The sequence below is a fragment of the Drosophila suzukii genome, chromosome 3 (assembly GCF_043229965.1).
Source record: "Drosophila suzukii chromosome 3, CBGP_Dsuzu_IsoJpt1.0, whole genome shotgun sequence".
In the NCBI taxonomy this organism is placed as follows: Eukaryota; Metazoa; Arthropoda; class Insecta; order Diptera; family Drosophilidae; genus Drosophila; species Drosophila suzukii.
The window spans coordinates 29,944,864-29,964,634 of record NC_092082.1 but is presented as its reverse complement, the minus strand read 5'-3'; the positions used below and the strand labels follow the sequence as shown (position 1 = coordinate 29,964,634).

Genomic DNA, 19,771 nt, shown 5'->3' with positions numbered 1-19,771 from the left:
GACCCTTATCACCCAACGCTAGAGCTGACTATTGACACGGGTACAAAAGTGTATGAAGTATCTGAAAAAATAGCTAAACGCATCCCCTGCTTTCGTAAAGCGAACTTTGCACTCATTAATAGCCTTATAGCTTGCTCGGATTGGTCCAATCTGTACTTAAGTACTAATATAAATGAAGCGGTTAATATATTTTATAACATATTAAACGAAGTTTTTGATACATGCGTTCCTACGTATTATCCTAAAATTTCAAACCAACCTCCGTGGTTTAACAAAGAGCTGGCACGACTTAAAAATGTAAAGTCTAGACTCTACAAAAAGTTTAGAGCTTCAGGTTCACAAGCTGCCTTTTCCCGATACTTAAGTGCTCGGTCTGATTTCACCGTGCTTAACGCCCAGTGTTATAAAAACTATTTAGCTCGTTGCAAGACCCAGCTTACACTGGATCCAAAACAGTTTTATAATTTTGTTAACACAAAGCGTAAATCTTCTAGTTACCCATCATCACTTAAATTTCAAAATTCGGCTGCTAGCACTGATCAAGCCATAGCCGATCTTTTTGCACAGTTTTTTCAAACCACCTATTCAACATCAAGTCCTCCAGATCAGTCTTACCCATATGTCATTCCTAAATCAAACTTTATTTGTTGTCCTGTTATAAGTAAAAGCTCACTTCTTTTAGAATTGCAAAGGGTCAAACCAGTCTACTCTCCGGGTCCTGACGGAGTCCCTGGATGTGTGCTTAGGTATTGCGCTGAGACTTTGTGTAGACCATTGCACAAACTGTTTACTTTGTCTTTAGAAACATCCGATTTCCCACACAGATGGAAGGAATCGTTTGTTATCCCGCTTCATAAAAAAGGGAGTAAATGGAACGCATGTAATTACAGAGGTATTTCAAAGCTATCAGCTATACCGAAGCTCTTTGAGAACATTATTACGCCTCTTTTACAACACAGTTGTAGGTCCCTTATTTCCTCTTGTCAACACGGATTTATAAAACGTAGGTCAACGACAACCAACCTTTTGGAGTTTACTTCATTTGTTACAGGAGGTTTTAGAAAGAATCGTCAGACTGATGTGATCTACACTGATTTTAGTAAGGCGTTTGATTCTGTAAGTCACCCGATTTTAGTCCGGAAATTGGACCTTTTAGGGTTTTCAGGTGATCTTCTTAGGTGGATTTTAAGTTATTTGAATGATAGGACTCAAAGGGTCATTTTTAAAAACTCTTTGTCATCCCTAATCCGAGTTACTTCCGGTGTACCACAAGGAATTCATCTTGGTCCGCTCCTGTTTACATTATTTATAAATGACCTTCCATTAGTCTTAACGAAGTCACGGGTTCTTATGTACGCAGATGACGTTAAGTTGTGCCTGCAATGTAATGACCCCGCACAAAGTTTAGCTTTACAATCGGATCTAAATGCATTTCAAACATGGTGCATGGATAATGAATTGAATTTAAATGGTTCTAAGTGTAAACTAATAACCTTTTTTCGTGTCAGCCCCCACTACTCAACGTATAATTTGAGTGGTTGTGCGTTAGATAGGATAACGCATGCTGACGACCTTGGAGTCTACATGGATCCTAGACTTAAATTTTCCGATCACATTACTACTATGGTAAATAAAGCCAGGGGCGTGCTTGCATTTATCAAAAGGTGGTCGAAGGAATTCGATGATCCCTATGTCACAAAGACCTTGTTTATTTCATTAGTCCGACCAATTCTTGAGTACTGCGCTCCTGTTTGGAGTCCCCAATATGGGGTGCATATAGACCGGGTTGAGTCTGTGCAAAAAAACTTCTTAATATTTGCCTTACGGAGACTTAACTGGGATACAAGCCTAATACTACCATCCTACTCTAGTAGACTACTTCTAATTTACTTTCCATCGTTAGCTAACGGTAGAACTATGCTTGGTATTACGTTTATTAGAAATCTTATTCATGGTGATGTAGAGAGTCCCGAGTTACTGGGTCGCCTGCATTTTAATGTGCCAAATAGATTCACTAGAAACTATATTCCTTTAGTATTAAATCACTGTATCTATAATTACGCAATGCATGAACCTTTTAGAGTACTTTGCAATGATTATAATAGACTATTCATCTAATATCTACTACTGGCTCACTTCATATCTTTAAATCAATAATACTATCCTCCCTAGTAACTAATTAGTTTTACTTGATGTATTTTGTCTATTCGTATATTGACCTGTATTTTTAAATGGCCTATTGTTACATTGTCTTTTTCCTTGTCCGCGATTATGTTTACTCGCCCAAAACGGTGATGGGCTCCGCGCGTAACAAGCTTTGCTTGGTGTCGTAGGGCCACTTGTTTGTACTGACCATAGTGCATCAACGTCCATATTAATAAAAAAAAAAGTTCTAATTCGAAAGCTTTTGCTTGTGACCGTTCTTCGGTTGAGCGAGAGCGAGAAGGCAGTCACTTGATCGCGCTGAGAGACGTCGGTCCGTTGCGGAACCGCGGCATATTTTTGTCATGGAGCCGTGAATTTGCCTGAAAATTAAGCTAAGACTTAAAAGGGGAAAGAAAGCGGAATCGGAAAAACTAACCCTCCATCAGTTTTTGCGACACCAAATGGCCTGCAAGCAGGCAGATCGAGATGTCAAGTTCTCTCCTTGTGACTTTTTAATGGAAGCTTTACTTTAATCATTTATTTCGTATCCTTTGCACCATTAATTATACAAGGTTGTAATTTAAATTGAATTAAGGAATAGCTATCGCCGAGTTTTGTGATGATGTTAATTGTTTTTTAAAGTTTCATGATTGCATTTAAAACTATGTCTATCTCCCTGAATCGTAACCATATTTAAATTTCGTAACCCTGCATGGACTAAGATATGTGCTCACCTTTATTTACTTTCTTAGCTGGTAATAAAACCTTTATAATGAACTAAGTTAGCATTCTGTTGCCGCAGCTAGGTTGATTCAGCGATAAGTTAGCTTGCATTTGAAGGGGTCGTTCGGACGTTTGAAAGAGGACGGCCAATGGTTGGGTGGGTATTAAGGGACCTCGGGAACATCTAGCAAGACTCGGTCAGGGTATTGTGGAATTTTTCGACTTTTCTTTTATTTTTATGTGTTGTTGCTCATTTCCGAGTTTAGGTTAGGGTTAAGCATTTACATTCACTTCCACAGCCGACAACCAGCCAGCCGAGCATGCCCGCGTGCGCTTGATTTCCATGGTACGACCTCCGCCTGAATTTTATTTTAATGTGGCGACTCGTAACATTTATAAATAATTTATTCCAATATTAATGATAATAAGTCCAGGCTCCCAACTTCAAGGGCCACATAAACATAATGTGACTCATGTACACCTGTACGATTTCGACTTAGCAGAAATTCGTTCCTTGCTGATAGCTACTTTGACCTAAATAAATAGGTGATTATATCTTGGTCTGCGCATATCTGCACATGATAATCGGGTCACAAGCCATATGCATCCATCCGACGGACGTGTCTTCACACCATTTGGTAGATGTAATTGTTTATTTAGGCTATTTTCCTGTAATCTGTGATAAAACATGTTGTCCATTTGTATCTTGACTAGACCTAAGTAAATATCCTTGTAACCCCAAATCATGTATATAAACCCGGATCCGTGCTCAATAAAATCAGTACGAAAAGAAATCTTGACGTATTCACTTCTCCGCAGACCAATTTATTCTGTATTTATTGCGGCGACTATTGCCACTGGTTCTGTACTTGAAGCACGCAAAAAAAACTTTTCAGCAAAACCAAATCCTACATTTGGTGACCCCTGACTTTAAACCGCAACAATTGTTCAAATCGGGAGCCAAATTTGAACATGCATCATCTGTCATAGTTTGATCAACCAAAAGTCAATTTGGTAAAAATTTAAGCCGCATATTTCGGTCAAATACAATATCATTTGATCCGACTTTACAAATTCGATTACAGTCTTCAACGGTCAACAGAGCGACCAAAAGACGGTAAATTCAACCACTTTAGGTATGCGATCAACATATATATCCATATATGCAAGTTATATGACACATTATTTAGGGGCTCTTACCCAATTTATAAACAACTTGGAGACGAGAGCTAATTTCCAAATAACTCTGACAGACCCGAGATAAGTCCGTGGTTAGCTATTTCTGTCAACCAGGCCTGCAAATCTTTTCCACCCATCCAATCCGATATTGTAAACATCCGCCAACGTAAACAAAAGATCTCCAAAGGGGCCCCTGAGACCGCTAACGTAAGCAAAAAGATCCCCAAAGCGATCCCTAAAGTCCACTAATGTAATCACCAATTTCCGGCCGAATTTGGACTTCAAATTTAATTGGCAAATTGCATCCTTCTGTTGTCCGACACTCTTGAGTCACTCACTTTATCAATTTTTGGGGATAAATCTCTTAAGCCGAGGTTTGATTATTGATCATTGGACTAGAGGCAAGGCAGTCCGTTTTTGAGATCCGAAACGAGCAGTTGATAAAATCGAGTGAAAGTAAAAGAGCAGTGAATAAAATAAGTTCGACCAATAGAAAAATTGTAATAGTGAATAAGTGATTATAAAAAATAAAAACAAATTTTTTTAATTAGTTCACTAGTGAGAAACTTAATTTGCATGAGTTTCAGGCTAAACTAGCAACTACCAAAAACTTTTCTGTATATGTTAAGCCAAACTTTTCTTGCCCTAATTCTTCTCTAATAAAACAAAGTTGAGTTGCGCGGGACTTCAACGTTCAGGCCATGATTAAGAAAAACTGCTGTATAGGCGTAGAATCGGAAAAAAATAAAATAAAATGTTAGGGGTCATAATTTCATCAAAATAAAACAAGATAGAACGCTACCCGTAATCCAGCCAACGGAGGGAGATAGAGATATGCATCTTGCGAACCTACTGTTCCCAAGATTGCACACTTTATTGCTTATACAGCTGCGATCATGAAAATAGTAGTGAACTTGAGCTCACCACATTAGGCAGGAAAATCGATTGATAATCACAATTTATTTCAACGATGTTTTCAAAATAACAATTTACATACTTAATTTAATCAGTTCATCTGATTTTGTTATTATAAATTATTATAGTTTGCACTACAGGGCTTATAAACAAAAAAATCACAAAATTTGGCCGCTCATGAAAATAGTAGTGACTACTAAAAATTAAAAAAACTTAACTAAAAGCTCCAAAATATCTCAAAAAATCATAATCTTTTATTATCTAGAATCCAATATTTAGTTGAATATCCTTTATTCTGCAACACGGAGGTGCAACGGCGTGGCATGGAATCGATAAGGTCTTGGCACCGATTTACAGGAATGTCATGCCAAGCTTTCTGAACCACCATCCACAGCTGAGTTTTGTTTATTGGTTTTACAATAGATACAGCTCTCCTATTATCCCCCCAAAAGTTTTCAATAGGGTTTAAGTCCGGAGACTGAGCTGGCCTTGTCATTAGGTCGATCTCTTGTGATGCAAACCAAGCCTTCGCGTGCTTACTTGTGTGTTTCGGATCATTGTCTTGTTGGAACGTCCACTTTAAGGGCATTTCCCAACTGGCATAAGGCGGCATAGTGTTTTCCAAAATTTCAACGTAACCATTTTTGTCCATGATGCCATCTATCTTATGTATCGGACCAACCCCAGCATAAGAAAAACATGCCCAAATCATGATGCTCAGGCCACCGTGTTTAATGGTCTTTTTTGTGAACTTTGGGCGAAATTCCTGGTTAGGTGGACGTCGAACATACTCTCTAGAACCAGTACCATCAAACATAACAATTTTACTCTCATCGGGCCAAAGTATATTGCGCCATTTTTAAATGGACCAGTCTTTATGCACTTTCGCAAACTCCATTCTTGCAACTATGTGCTTCTGTGTCAAAAGGGGTACCTTTCTTGGACTTTTGGCAAATAAATTACTTTGTCTCAGACGTCTTCGAAGTGTTTGAAGACTAATTGCCAGGTTTAGTTATTTTTTAATCTGCCCTGCAGAAGCAAATGGGTGGATCGTGGCGTACCGCACAATATGTCTGTCGTCTACCGCAGCAGTTTTAAGTGAATGGCGTTAAATATCATGGTAGATGAGCATCCAACTATGTTTTCTATATCGTTGTACGTTTTCCCCTCATTTTTTAATTTTATAATTAAATTTCTCATTTTGGGCGAACAGTGCTTTCCCCGGCCCACTAAAAAAAATGTTATTTTAAATTTTCATCATTAAAATAATTAACAAATATTTTAACTTACTAATTGCGTTCTTAACTTTTTAAGTTTTTTTTTGAACTTCTCACATCAAGCACTACTATTTTAATGAGCGGCCAATTTAGCTTGCATATTCTAATTATAATCAAAAATTACTCTTTCCGTGGCAAATCTAACGGATCTTTCTCTCTTTCCTCATCCTTACGTTCCATTCTAAGAAAAAAGTGGAAACACGTTCCAAGGAAAACGGTAAAAGTACCGAAGGCTTCCTTTCCAATGTTATTTCAAGTTGCACTACTATTTTCATGATCGTAACTGTAACTATTAAATTTGTGGTCGGATTTGAAAAATTTTTGCAATTTCTATCTTTAATAGTTTAAGAGATCTCAGCCATAATATGGACGGACATACAGACGGGCTAGCTCGGCTCGGCTAGTGATCCTGATCATGAATATATACACCTTAGAGGGTCGAAAAAGCTTCCTTCGGCCTGTTACATACTTTCCGACGAATCTACTATATCCTTTTAGTCTACGAGTATTTTTCAGTATCATTCGTTCAGAGCCAAGATAATTCTATGATGATAAGTAGCAAAAAATAGGAAAGCGATCTGACTTATAGTTTTTTCGGAATCGTGTCCATCGCAAAACCATTTTCAAGAGAACATTAAGGGTTATATACCTTTTTGAGCGAAAAAATTGAGGGAACTTTGGATTTTTTTTCAGGTGTGTAGCAATTATTTTATGACACTGAAGTTATTATTTATTGATATTACATGTTTTTATCGAAACAACAAGCGTTTGTTCTTAAAAAAATATAAATAATTTACGAAGCTATGGCAATTCTCTCGGAACCCTTTTTTTATAGCGGCTTGCGGTGACCACGATGGAAGTCCAGCAGGTCAACTGATATCAAAAAACCAAAAAAATTTTATTAGTATAGTATTATTTCCAGTTCGTGAACGATTATTTTCAAGAATATTTGGTTTTTTCTGCATACAGTAACGATTTTTCCAAAAAGTTGATTTTTCGAGTTCTAAAAATTTTATTAAAAAATTCTGATCTGCAAAATCAAAATTGGCGCATAAAAACTGAATCGTTCACGAACTCGGCACAATCATTACGAATAATTTAAAAAAAAAATGAAGAAGATCAATCAAATAGTTCTTGTGCAATCGCGGTCACAGCAAAGGCACTTTTGGAAAAACACGACTTTGAGATAATCGCATTCAAAGTTTTACGTTGAGTATATGCAACTATTGAAGTCGAGCAGACAAACTTACAAGTCATCGTCAAACTATTATTCGGAACTCTATGAAAATTTGGGAAAATTTTCTCTAGGGGATATACTTTAGGATTCAACAAAAAAAAAATTTTTAGTTTTTTTGAAAAAAAAAAAAAGGTATATAACCCCTTAAGTTGGCTGCTAAAAAGTATTGAGTATTCTTAAAACTGTATCCTTAAAGAAAATGGTAAAATTAAATCGCATTTTCTAGCTGGTACAAGTGTACATAATTTCTTAATTTAAATAAGATAGAACGCTATAGTTGAGTGCCTCGACTATCAGATACCCGTTACTCAGCTAACCAACTCAAAACCAAGAAACGGTGTTTTGTCTATTGACCAATTTTAAAATAAAAATCTATTGCATATATTGTTTTTATATATATGTTGTATTAGCAAATGGGAAAGTATTTATGACATTAAAATTTAATGAGATTAATAAATACAAATATGGTTAATATTATTAATAGAAGTGTATCGCTCGCTGATTCAATACGAGGTCGTGAGTGCCTCACGAATCTTCGTTCAAAAATTGTACTTGATCTCGACTTTCTTATGTCCTGTCTTATGGTAAAAATCGTTTTCCCGCCTGACAATCTCATAAGAGCCAGTGTACGCGTATCTTAATCGATTCCTTTTAATAAGAACGTCTTCTGCTTTGTATGATGTACAGTTTTTGTCGGTCGCGCTTTCTGTATGTGCTCTCGAAAAACACTAATGATGTGGGGTCAACAGCATCGTCCAACCCTCTAAAAAAAAAGTCGTTTGACAGACGAATACTAATTCTATATACCAGTTCTACCGCGGAAAATTGGATGTCCACTTTGAAACGGGTACGAACTCAAAGCAAAACTATTGACAGTAACTGCGGCCACAGGTTATTGCTCTTACACATCAAATATGACTGAAAGGATCTGTGCCACCTCTCTGTGAGTCCTTTTGACTAAGGATGGTAGTCCGCCGTGTGTATGTGTTTACTTTCAACCAGATTAGCCAGATGTTTAAAAACAGCTGACTCTAAATGTGTTTCTTTTTCCAACGTTATTGTTTTTAAAGAAACAAATCGAAATATCCAGCGAGTCCACAACGCCAACCTTTCGGCAAAAACATTCGATAGAGGTTGAGTTTCCGGCCACCGTGTAAATCTATCAATCATCGTCAGACAGTGCCGATAGCTTGGTTGTAATGGCATAGCATTAATGTCTCTGGTGAGAAGTGGTTGTGTTTATGAATCTTAGAGCGCTGTCAGGGTAGACAAACTCTGCAATATCGAGGGCCACACGAACTTCTGGTGCACTTGACGTACTGTTGAGCGACCACTGGGGATGAGACAAACTGTGAATGAATGTAAAAACAGCATTGCGTAAAGTTTGGGTGTAAAAGGACGAACGCTCCCTGTAGATGCATTAAACTCTTCGAAGTTTTAAAGATGCGGCTCCCAGCAAAAGGTGTAGCAGCACAGGATCTAACGCTTGATCCTCTTCAATTTGCGATAATTTAATGGTTGTCGACATTATTATAGAGCATAATCTTGAAAAAGGGTCTGCGACTGCATTCTCGGATCCATTCACAAAATAGTAGTACAGAACTGGTAAATGTTAGCCAAATGTCATAGCTATCTTAGCGATGTTTGTGATCCGTTCTGATGACAAAAATGCGTCCGTCAAGAAGGTGTTTAAAATATTTAATGGGTTCGCATATAGCGAGTAATTCTCGGTCGTTAGTCAAGTTATTCTCCGTTGTGCTCAGATTTTTCCTTCAATTTTCTTCTGTGCACTAAAAATGCTTAAATTGCGAAATCGAAAACATACACATGTAGGCTTATTTATAGAGGTGCGGAAACATCGATGTTACATCGACAACATGCTGCATATACCCATAGAATGGATGCCAGAAAATTTAAATAACTGCACATTTTTTTATGAATGGATCCAATTTAGAAGACTAGTCACAACTTGAGTATTCGCAAAATATGGTGAACGAACGTAGAAATGCTTAACGGTGTAAGAGGTATGGCAATTATAAGTCAAAATCAAAATAAATCAAAATTTGATTTTTAATTTTAAGCCTCTCTAATAAAACCCAAACGCAGTCAAATTCAAAGAAATTTAAAACATTTCGATGTGTACTTGCACTTGAAGTCCAAATTGTGGTTACATTTCAAAACACAAAAAAAATGTTCACAATATTGTTTATTGTATTTTCAATTCAAAACTGACTTTTCTTGTACTGAAAAGTTATTATCTTCCACAAATCTGGTTTGCGTAGTTTTTGGCGCATTCAAATAAACCAGAAGAGTTATTTGCTATAAACTGAGTTCTAGTGTTTGACGCTCAATAATTTCTAAACGCGAATTTTCTTAATATGTGTAATACGTCTAAAGTCGAGGTGTTTTGAAAATCGACCGTCCAGTTCCAGCACTCAAATATGTAGCTCGACTGAACGCGGTTATAAGATTTATGTCAGAGTAAAGTGTGACATGACACTTATATTTTTCCCGCTGTGAGGAGTTTAATAACTCCCCAAAAATTGCAGTGGCAATTATTCATGGTGGCCTGCCTGCTACCAGGTACGCGGCGAATCAGCGCATAGTAACGGCATGGCGAAGAGAGTTTGGAGAGTGAGAAGTTGGAAGATGAGAGTTGGGAGAAAGAGAGTTTGGAGAACGAGAAGTTGGAGAACGAGAGGTTGGAGAACGAGAGGTTGGAGAAAGAGTGTTTGGAAAACAAGAGGTTAGAGAGAGAGAAAAAAGAGAGAGTGGAGATTTCGATGGCAGAGTGAGGGTGCCGTGTACTAAGGGAAATAACGGAACGCACCGGACTTTGGACTCTGCCGTGGACTTTGGACCAGAAGATGTGCCACATCTCAGCAGCTGGACGGCGCGCCTGCGTTGCACATGGCATAGGAGGATCAGCAGGACAGCGCCAAGACATTGGACTCCGTGGGTCTAGGACAAATAGGCCAAAAAGGATCCTTGGACGTTGGACCTGGAGTGCAGATTACCTGCGGGCCGTGTGCAAAAGGGAAATATCGGTTTCGGGACGCCCTATATAAGGCCGCAGAGCTGTAGGAGCTGGATCAGTCGATCACGAGGAGTCAATCCAACAAGATTACTCAGTTATCAAAGCCAAAGAACCAAGTCGACCAGCAACACGTGAACACCAAGTCAAGAACAACCAATCAAGTGGTCGGAAGCAGTTCCGTGGGAAGCCTACAAGGAGCAAGATCGCTACGTCTAGACGTTCGGGATTGGGACATCAGGAATCTCCGAATTGAGACACAGTTAGCTGAGGTCCAGAGGGCATCACAAGGCTTAGGCGATCTCTCTGCGAATCCAAGGCTGGACAAGCGGCCTCGCGTCAACGCGTCGGCGAGCGAGCAGAGGCGAGGGACACTACGAGCATCCCGAAATACAGGAAGGAGGGAGTGATCACCGAGTCAACGCGTCGACGAGCCAAGACGAGCAGTATCAGCAGCCACCGGAGTCAGCGCGTGGCGACACCGACACCAACCGAGCCACCGCTGTAATAAGTAAAACGAAAATAATCCCACTGTTATCCCTTGAATTCTGTGCTTTCTCGCTGATCTACGGGGCAGTCACGTCAAATCAATTTGGTGGAACGAACACACAATCTACTGAACTACTCGCACGAATCCCGTACTGAACTATCGGATTTTGTATAATGTCGAATAACAAACGCTTTTCAGCTAAATCCATTCAATCAAAAAATAAGGCAAACCAAAAAACATATTATTAGGTCTACATTTAAGTTGAATAACTCTGCAATTCAGTATCGCATTGAAATGCTTTTGGTACTAATCGAAGAATATTAAACAAGGAAGATCGATATAGTCGAGTACCTCGACTATTAGATACCCGTTACTCAGCTAAAGGGATGAAAGGGAAATGGAGATATGCAAGCAGCAAAGCAAGATTGAAATGCGCCACCTACCGGCGGTAGACAGATTTAAGCGTTATGGGCGTTAGAGTGGGCGTGGCAAATTTTTTTTTGGATCAATCGATAGGTATTAACGTGACCAATACATTTCAGTTAAAAAAAAAAAGTTTTACAATTTCTGAAAGACATTCCAAAAACGATATTTTTGGATTTTCCAGCTAGTTATAATAATGTAACGGAAATGTGTGAGGAATCTATTTTTATTCCCTTTGCTGCTTGCATATCTCCATATAGCTGAGTAACGGGTATCTGATAGTCGAGGTACTCGACTATAGCGTTCTTCCTTGTTTCATTCTATAAAATTGTGGTTATAGATTTTCGCCGCGGAGGACCGCATTTATGTAATTATACCTGTTACTCGTAGAGCAAAAGGGTACACTAGATTCGTCGGAAAGTATGTAACAGGTAGAACGAAGCGTTTCCCCAGAATGTATATATATTCTTGATCAGGATCACTAGGCGAGTCGATCTAGCCGTGTCCGTCTGTCCGTCTGTCTGTATAAACGCTGTGATTTCGGAAACTATAAAAGCTGCAATATTGAGATTAGGCAAGCAGATTCTAGAAATTACTGCGCAGCGCAAGTTTGTTTCGCCAGTGCGCCACGCCCAATCTAACGCCCACAAGCCGTTCAAAACTGTGGCTCCAACAGTTTTAATGCTAGAATAAATATTTTAACTAAATGTATTGTTCTCATCAATACCTATCGATTGACTCAAAAAAAAAGTTTGCCACGCCCACCTTAACGACCAAAAACCACCCACAAACTTTAAAATATCGTAAATATGTACGCGGATATATCGAAAACTATCAAAGATAGAAAATTGGGATTTGGATTCCGTAGCTTTGTACGCATCGGAAGTTTGTTACGCGAATATGTCACGCCCACTCTTACGCCCACTATGCTAGATAAAAAATTTTAACTGAAATGTATTGGTCTCGACAATACCTATCGATTGGTCCAAAAAATATTTTCCACGCCCACTCGAACGCCCATAACGCTTAAATCTGTATACCGCCGGTAGGTGGCGCATTTTAATCTCGCTTTGCTACTTGCATATCTATATTTAGCTGAGTAACGGGTATCTGATAGTCGAGGTACTCGACTATAGCGTTCTTCCTTGACCATTTTAAAGTAGTTTCATTGACAATTATAAATATTTATATTTTCATATTTAAAATTTTTTCCATCTCTAACGCCCATAAACCGCGCAAACTTGTTGCGCCTACAATTTTCATGCTAGAAAAATTTTTTAGTGAAATGTATTAGTCTCCTCATTACCTATCGATTGATCCCAAAAGAAAGTTTGCCACGCCCAATCGACGCCCACAAACCGCCTAAACCCGTGGCACCGACAACTTTCGTGCTAGAAACAAATTTTAACTGAAATGTATTAGTCTCGTCAATACCTATCGATTGACAAAAAAAAGCTTGCCACGCCCACTTTAACGCCAACAACGCTCAAATCTGTCTGCCGCCCATATAACCATATGTTGAGATCACCGGTAGGTGGCGCTGCTTGCATGTCGCTACTGTAACAGCAGTCTCTTCATCTGTGACCAATTTAAAGGGCTTTAATCTTTCTTCCAAAGAATCAGCGAGTTCCTTAGCTATTTCATCATCTTAATTTGCCCAAGTACAGTCCGATCGAAGCAAAAGAAACTTCTGAAGAGGCTGTCACTTAAGCCCGCAAGTGCATTTTCACAGCACGAAGCCTTGATCAGCATCCGGATCGATAGCACTAAACTTACGGAGGATATTTAGCTGTGGAACATCAAAGTGATTACCGTTAGCAGTGGATGCAGCAGCGGCATACTGAATCTTAAGACTCAGATCATTAACGGCAGAATCGAGTGGACAACTCAGATCAGCAGATTCATCGTTCTTAAGAAGGACTGTAAGATGATTCCTTAAACGTCCAATGTTGGACCGACAAGACAGCAGACTTTGTGTTGTAAGTTAAGGTGAAGCAGCAGCGCATACAAGTACTTAAAGCGAAATGTGATCGGAACTAAGATCATGTGATTCATATACAGTTATAAAGTTGGACGAAATATCCTTATAGAAAGCCAAATCAATTTCCGTTGGAACCTTGCATCAGAAGGAAATTGCGTTGGTCCTCTTGTAGCTAAGACTTGCAGACTTTAAGACTTAACATGATCTAAAGTATCAACACCTCTCGGTGAAGAGCGGTTACAACCCCAAAGTTGTCACTAGCTATGACAAAACGATTTGAAAATTTGCTGAAATCACGATGTCCCTAAGTCCGTGCTTAAGGTAATTGCAAAAGCTTGACAATTTACTGTTCAGTTTGACAGTTTGATTGGCCGTCAATAAATCATATCCAAAAATTCTGAGATGTAAGCGGCTGTTGAAATGCGTTTCGTTTATTAGCATCAATTCAATTGAATTAGCGGTAAAATAGTGCTCAAACTCGAGTCTTTTGTCAGTGAGATCACTGGCGTTCTAAAATGAGAATCGAATTCCTAAATTATACATGTATGCATGACGCATCAGACGGCAAACTGCCGGTTCATAAGCGCAATCATTTTTATCATCATTGACATTATCTGGTCAATACGGCAGATAAGTACTTCAAAGCCAGCACTATACGAAGGAGCCACAAGTAAGTGAAAGTGATAGGACCAGAAGACGGGGAGGGTATAGCTCGGCCCCAAGCATTCTGAGCATGAAGACGGACAGATACATATTTAATTGATGGTTGTTTTTTGGTTGTTCCAGATTTGGGACGATCAGAAATGCTTCTAAAAAGCATTTTGGTGGGATCAGCAGTTAATGCACTTAAATTAACCCTGAGACCTAGCGGTGCAAACAGGGTTTCGAGATTCATGAACACCACGTTTAGCGAATTTGGGAGGCTAAAAACAGTATGTTTTAGTGTGTCCAATATCCTGACAATTATAACACCTGACAACTTCATATCGGCGTTCAGGAGGGACAATAGAAATTGACTGATATGCCAACGACTTAATGTCGTAGACTTTAACATTATTTGGCGACGACTCTAGCTCAACAAAAAAATTATTAACAACTATACATATACTTCAACAAAATTCGTATTATAATATATAACGTTCAACTATCCTTGCCCCACAAGTTGTCTTTTCAGTTGTTTCGAAATATCTCCAAGAATGAAATTAACAAACTAAATTAAAACAAGGAATTTCGCTTCAGAATATATTACAAAATTCTCGCGAGCGATTAATGTCCAAAAAAGTGTCTCGACCAGAATGGAAATAGTTTATCAAATCTGACATAGCCAGAAACTAATTCATAACTTTATCAACTGAGTGAGTCTAAGCAATGCTTTAGTGTCGCCCCCTAGTTTTCTAAGGTACTTTCATTAAAAACGGCGCGCATTTTAAGGTAGCCATTTAGTCGCTAGGGCCACAAACTGACCCTTACCCCACCCTCCTCTACACTTGACCCATCTCTATATTACGCCTGCGAACAATACTTTCTGTTAGGTCGGATTAACGTACGAACTCCTTTATACTTGTGGGCGCTAGGCGGATTGCGAGCAGTTTTGTAAAGTAAAATTAATATTGCTAAGAAATACTTGTCGAAACTCAATATTGAATTGAAACTATGGTTTATTTGTATTTTTACCCTTAAAAATAAAAAAAAAGTATATGAAAAACTTGCAAGTCCCAAGAATTCAAAGGTTAACTCAGTGAATGCAGTGTGTTGAAATGCTAAATAGTTGTGCTTAGGAAATAAATATAACCAATCATGACCTTAAGTGTGTTAACTCAAAAAAATGTTTTTAAATGAAACCTAACTAAGTAAATAATTTCTACGCTTTATAGCATCATTTTACTTAGAAGCTACATATTGGTAGATTTAACTTTTTATTATTTATTTAACATTTTCTGTATTTCAAAAATCTGCGGTGATGGATAGGGAAGATTTAATACAAATATTAGCATTGATAGTGCATGAACGTGGTGTGGCAATCCTGCCATACTACCCAGTAGTATTAGTTTGGGACCCTACGCCGACTCCTACTGTTGGAAAAATATTTTGTGGCTTCTTCATTATTGATTAACCATCAAAATACTATATAAATATTATGTTTTGATAAAAAATTTAAATTTATATTTTAAACATCTTAGAATAAACAAGAGAAATCGCTACAGTCGACGTCCACTCATAAAAAGCTTTAAAGCTCAAAACCGAGGTATGACCGTCGAAGAAGTTTATGAAAAGAAGCGAGTTCAGTTTGAGATTTGTGAATAGCAAGTCGGTGTTCTTCCAACATAAAAATAAGATTATAACCAGTTTAAAATTAAATTAAATAAAGTTTTTTTTATATTAAACTTATGGTGCAAACTTTATTGGGTCGGAAACGCTTCCTTCTACCTGTTACATACATATTTCCGACGAATCTAGTACACCCTTTTACTCTACGAGGTATAAAAATACATTTTTTAATATAATTGATGGGTTAATCCTATTCTAGACAATTTACATTTTTATTTGATACTTTGCTCATTCAAATATTGCATTGCGATCCTTATGAATATGTTTAACGCATCCACATGCATGCCCAAACGGGTACTCGGGAACTCATTACGGAAAAAAAGGTCTAGGACCCACTTTTAAAAAAAAAACCTTCTTATTCTATTTACACGGGTGCGGTACAAAAGAGAAGGTATCTGTTGCATGCACATAGGTGCATATATTTAATTTGCGCCTATTTAAACCAACTAAACGCGTTATTGTGCGCATTAATTTAGAATGCACCTGTAAGCTGTACCCAGGATGCACCTTTATGCACCAAGAACTACATTCTGTAAGCATTTATTTAGAATGCGCCTGTAAGCTGTACCCAGGATTGCACCTATATGAACCAAATACATTTTTTAGAATGCGCCTGTAAACTGTATCCAGAAGAAATATCAGTTAGGTTCCCAAGCAATACATTCAACAGGATTCCAAATTCATAATTTCTTTTATTTTCGTTTTTAGGAATCCAAATAGTTACTAGCTAAATCGCTAAATTTAAATTTAATTATAGATTTAAGGTTCTTAAATTTACTGCATTAAAAAAGAAATTGTGAAAATCTTCTTCGACTGAAGTCCACTCTGAGAAACGAAAAGAAACTATTAAATTTAAACAATTTCAATATAAGAACCTGTACAAAATAATAAAATAAAAATTAAATTAAATCAAAAAGAGATATAATATTTATATTGAAGTATAAGGAGTCATATTTTTTAGACCATACGCCACCTTCGGGTTTCATCTTTGTTTTTTACATTCCCATACAAATAAGCCCGAATGTATCATATTTAAGCATATGTAAAAGGCACCACAATGCGCTGCACCTAGTAAGCACATTTGCCTTGGAAAATTTTCATGTGTGTCGTTTTGTGTAAAAACAAGAGAGAACGCTATAGTCGAGTACGTCGCTGTACGCTTTCAAAAAAGAAATATCAGTTAGGTTCCCAAGCAATACATTCAACAGGATTCCAAATTCATAATTTCTTTTATTTTCGTTTTTAGGAATCCAAATAGTTACTAGCTGAATCGCTAAATTTAAATTTAATTATAGATTTAAGGTTCTTAAATTTACTGCATTAAAAAAGAAATTGTGAAAATCTTCTTCGACTGAAGTCCACTCTGAGAAACGAAAAGAAACTATTAAATTTAAACAATTTCAATATAAGAACCTGTACAAAATAATAAAATAAAAATTAAATTAAATCAAAAAGAGATATAATATTTATATTGAAGTATAAGGAGTCATATTTTTTAGACCATACGCCACCTTCGGGTTTCATCTTTGTTTTTTACATTCCCATACAAATAAGCCCGAATGTATCATATTTAAGCATATGTAAAAGGCACCACAATGCGCTGCACCTAGTAAGCACATTTGCCTTGGAAAATTTTCATGTGTGTCGTTTTGTGTAAAAACAAGAGAGAACGCTATAGTCGAGTACGTCGACTATCAGATACCCGTTACTCAGCTAAAGGGACCAAATGGTCCCTTCTGCAAGCAGTAAGCGAGATTGAAATGCGCCACCTACCTGCGATCTAATACATGGTTATGTGGGCTGCAGACAGATTTAAGCGTTATGGGCGTTTGAGTGGGCGTGGCAAACTTTTTTTGGAGTCAAACTATAGGTATTGACGAGACTAATACATTTTAGTTAATAATTGTATCTAGCATAAAAATTGTGGGCACCACAGATTTGGTCGGTTTGTGGGCGTTAGTGGGCGTGGCATGTTCGCGTAACAAACTTGCACTGCGTACAAGGCTACGGAAAATCTGAAATCCCAATTCTCTATCTTCTATAGTTTCTGAGATATACGCGTTCATATCTACGATTTTTTGAAGTTTGTGGGCGGTTTGTGGGCGTGGCAATCGCCCACGGCGTGGGTCAATCGATAGGTATTGATTTGAGTTTATCAAATCTGACATAGCCAGAAACTAATTCATAACTTTATCAACAGAGTGAGTCTAAGCAATGCTTTAGTGTCGCCCCCTAGTTTCATCACTTTCATTAAAAACGGCGCGCATTTTAAGGTAGCCATTTAATCGCTAGGGCCACAAACTGACCCTTACCCCACCCTCCTCTACACTTGACCCATCTCTATATTACGCCTGCGAACAATACTTTCTGTTAGGTCGGATTAACGTACGAACTCCTTTATACTTGTGGGCGCTAGGCGGATTGCGAGCAGTTTTGTAAAGTAAAATTAATAATGCTTAAAAATACTTGTCGAAACTCAATATTGAATTGAAACTATGGTTTATTTGTATTTTTACCCTTAAATAATAAAAAACTTTTTGAAGTTTGTGGACGGTTTGTGGGCGTTAAAGTTTGCGTGGCAATCGCCCACGGCGTGGGTCAATCGATAGGTATTGATGAGAACAATACATTTCAGTTAAAATTTTTATTCTAGAATCAAAACTGTAAGAGCCACAGTTTTGGGCGGCTTGTGGGCGTGGCACTCTACTGAAACAAACTTGCGCTGCGTAAGAAGCTCAGGAATCTGCACGCCAAATCTCAATAGCCTAGCTCCCATAGTTTCCGAGATCTCAGCGTTCATCCGGACGGACGGACAGACGGACATGGATAGATCGACTCGGCTAGTGATCCTGATCAAGAATATATTTACTTTATGGGGTCGGGAACGCTTCCTTCTGCCTGTTACATACTTTCCGACGAATATAGCATACCCCTTTACTCTACGAGTAACGTGTATAAAAATGCCAGCTAGAACGATGGAATGCTGGAATCACACAAGCGTTTACACTGTAAACATTACAGTGGCGGTGTAAGTAGAGCGAGGAATTCTGAAGACTCGCGAGTCAGGTCAGGGGGCACCGCTTGTTTTAAATCCAATGCAATCTAGCGTCAAAGTTACAAGTAGCTACTGCATAATAATAATAATGAGTAATAATTTAAAAGTATACTTACATATAGCACAATACAACATTGAATAAAATCATCAAATAGAATTGTACCATGTCCAAAGCGATCAAACTTGCGAAGCAAAACCTCAATTAATTGGTCGGATAAACGATATCCGAATGAGGTGAGTGCTGTTTTCAGCTCAGTTTTGTCTATGTTTCCCGAACCGTCACGATCGAATGATCGAAAGCAATTTTGCCAATCCGTCACATATTTCCATAACGCTCCGAAGTCTTGGAAAGATACGGTACCAGTACTTTCGCGATCAAACATTCCTATCATCAAACGGATCGTTTCGGGATTAAATGCAGACCAGGTACCATTCGAAAGGGCCACTTGTAGCTCATCCGCAGATATATGACCGCTTCTGTCTTTGTCCACTCTGAAAGCAATTCAGTATTACCCAATTCTAAACGTTTCATATCTGATGCTTGCCTTTGAAAAACATCCCAAAGAAATTGTTGATCTGGCATTCCGCCATTGTTATATGCCATATTTGCTGATTTGTACTTATTAATTTATTCCACCTAGAGGTGGAGAAACTTCGATAAAATCATCCGATACATGGCGACTTCCGATGCTTTCGTCATACCACTAATGTAATACCTATTCACACAGAAAAGGTTTCCGCTTATAGCCTAGTATTCACATCGACAAAAACCGCGAGCTAATCATAGGAGTGAGCGAGAGACAAATAGGTAGCTAACGCTTTTCGTCGGGTCTGTTTTTCAGCGCGGTACTCAGATGAGCAAAGGAAATACCAGAAAAAATACCCGTTTTCGCCTAACGCCGTTAGCCGTCACGCAAAGAATAAAAATTGTAACTTTGGTGTGTTCGTGCAGAAGCTGTTTGAACCAAAAAGTTAAAAATTGAA

The 19,771-nt window shown here is 38.1% G+C and overlaps 1 protein-coding gene across 4 annotated transcripts in view; it reads right to left on the bottom strand.

The window, feature by feature from the left end:
- LOC139353043 (programmed cell death protein 6-like) overlaps positions 1-19,471 on the bottom strand; it is a 36,165-nt gene extending 16,694 nt beyond the window's left edge. The window contains exons 1-3 of one of the 4 annotated variants that reach the window (XM_070996169.1): positions 19,333-19,468; positions 18,904-19,279; positions 7,026-7,112 (exon numbers count right to left, since the gene is read on the bottom strand). In XM_070996169.1, coding sequence (XP_070852270.1) covers positions 7,041-7,112; positions 18,904-19,279; positions 19,333-19,391 — 507 coding nt within the window. In that variant the 5' untranslated portion in view covers positions 19,392-19,468 and the 3' untranslated portion in view covers positions 7,026-7,040. Of the gene's footprint in view, positions 1-7,025; positions 7,113-8,671; positions 8,810-18,589; positions 18,835-18,903; positions 19,280-19,332 lie in introns of those variants that run through there. The other 3 variants (XM_070996167.1, XM_070996168.1, XM_070996170.1) reach the window with 3 other exon arrangements.
- Positions 19,472-19,771: the final 300 nt, after the last annotated feature.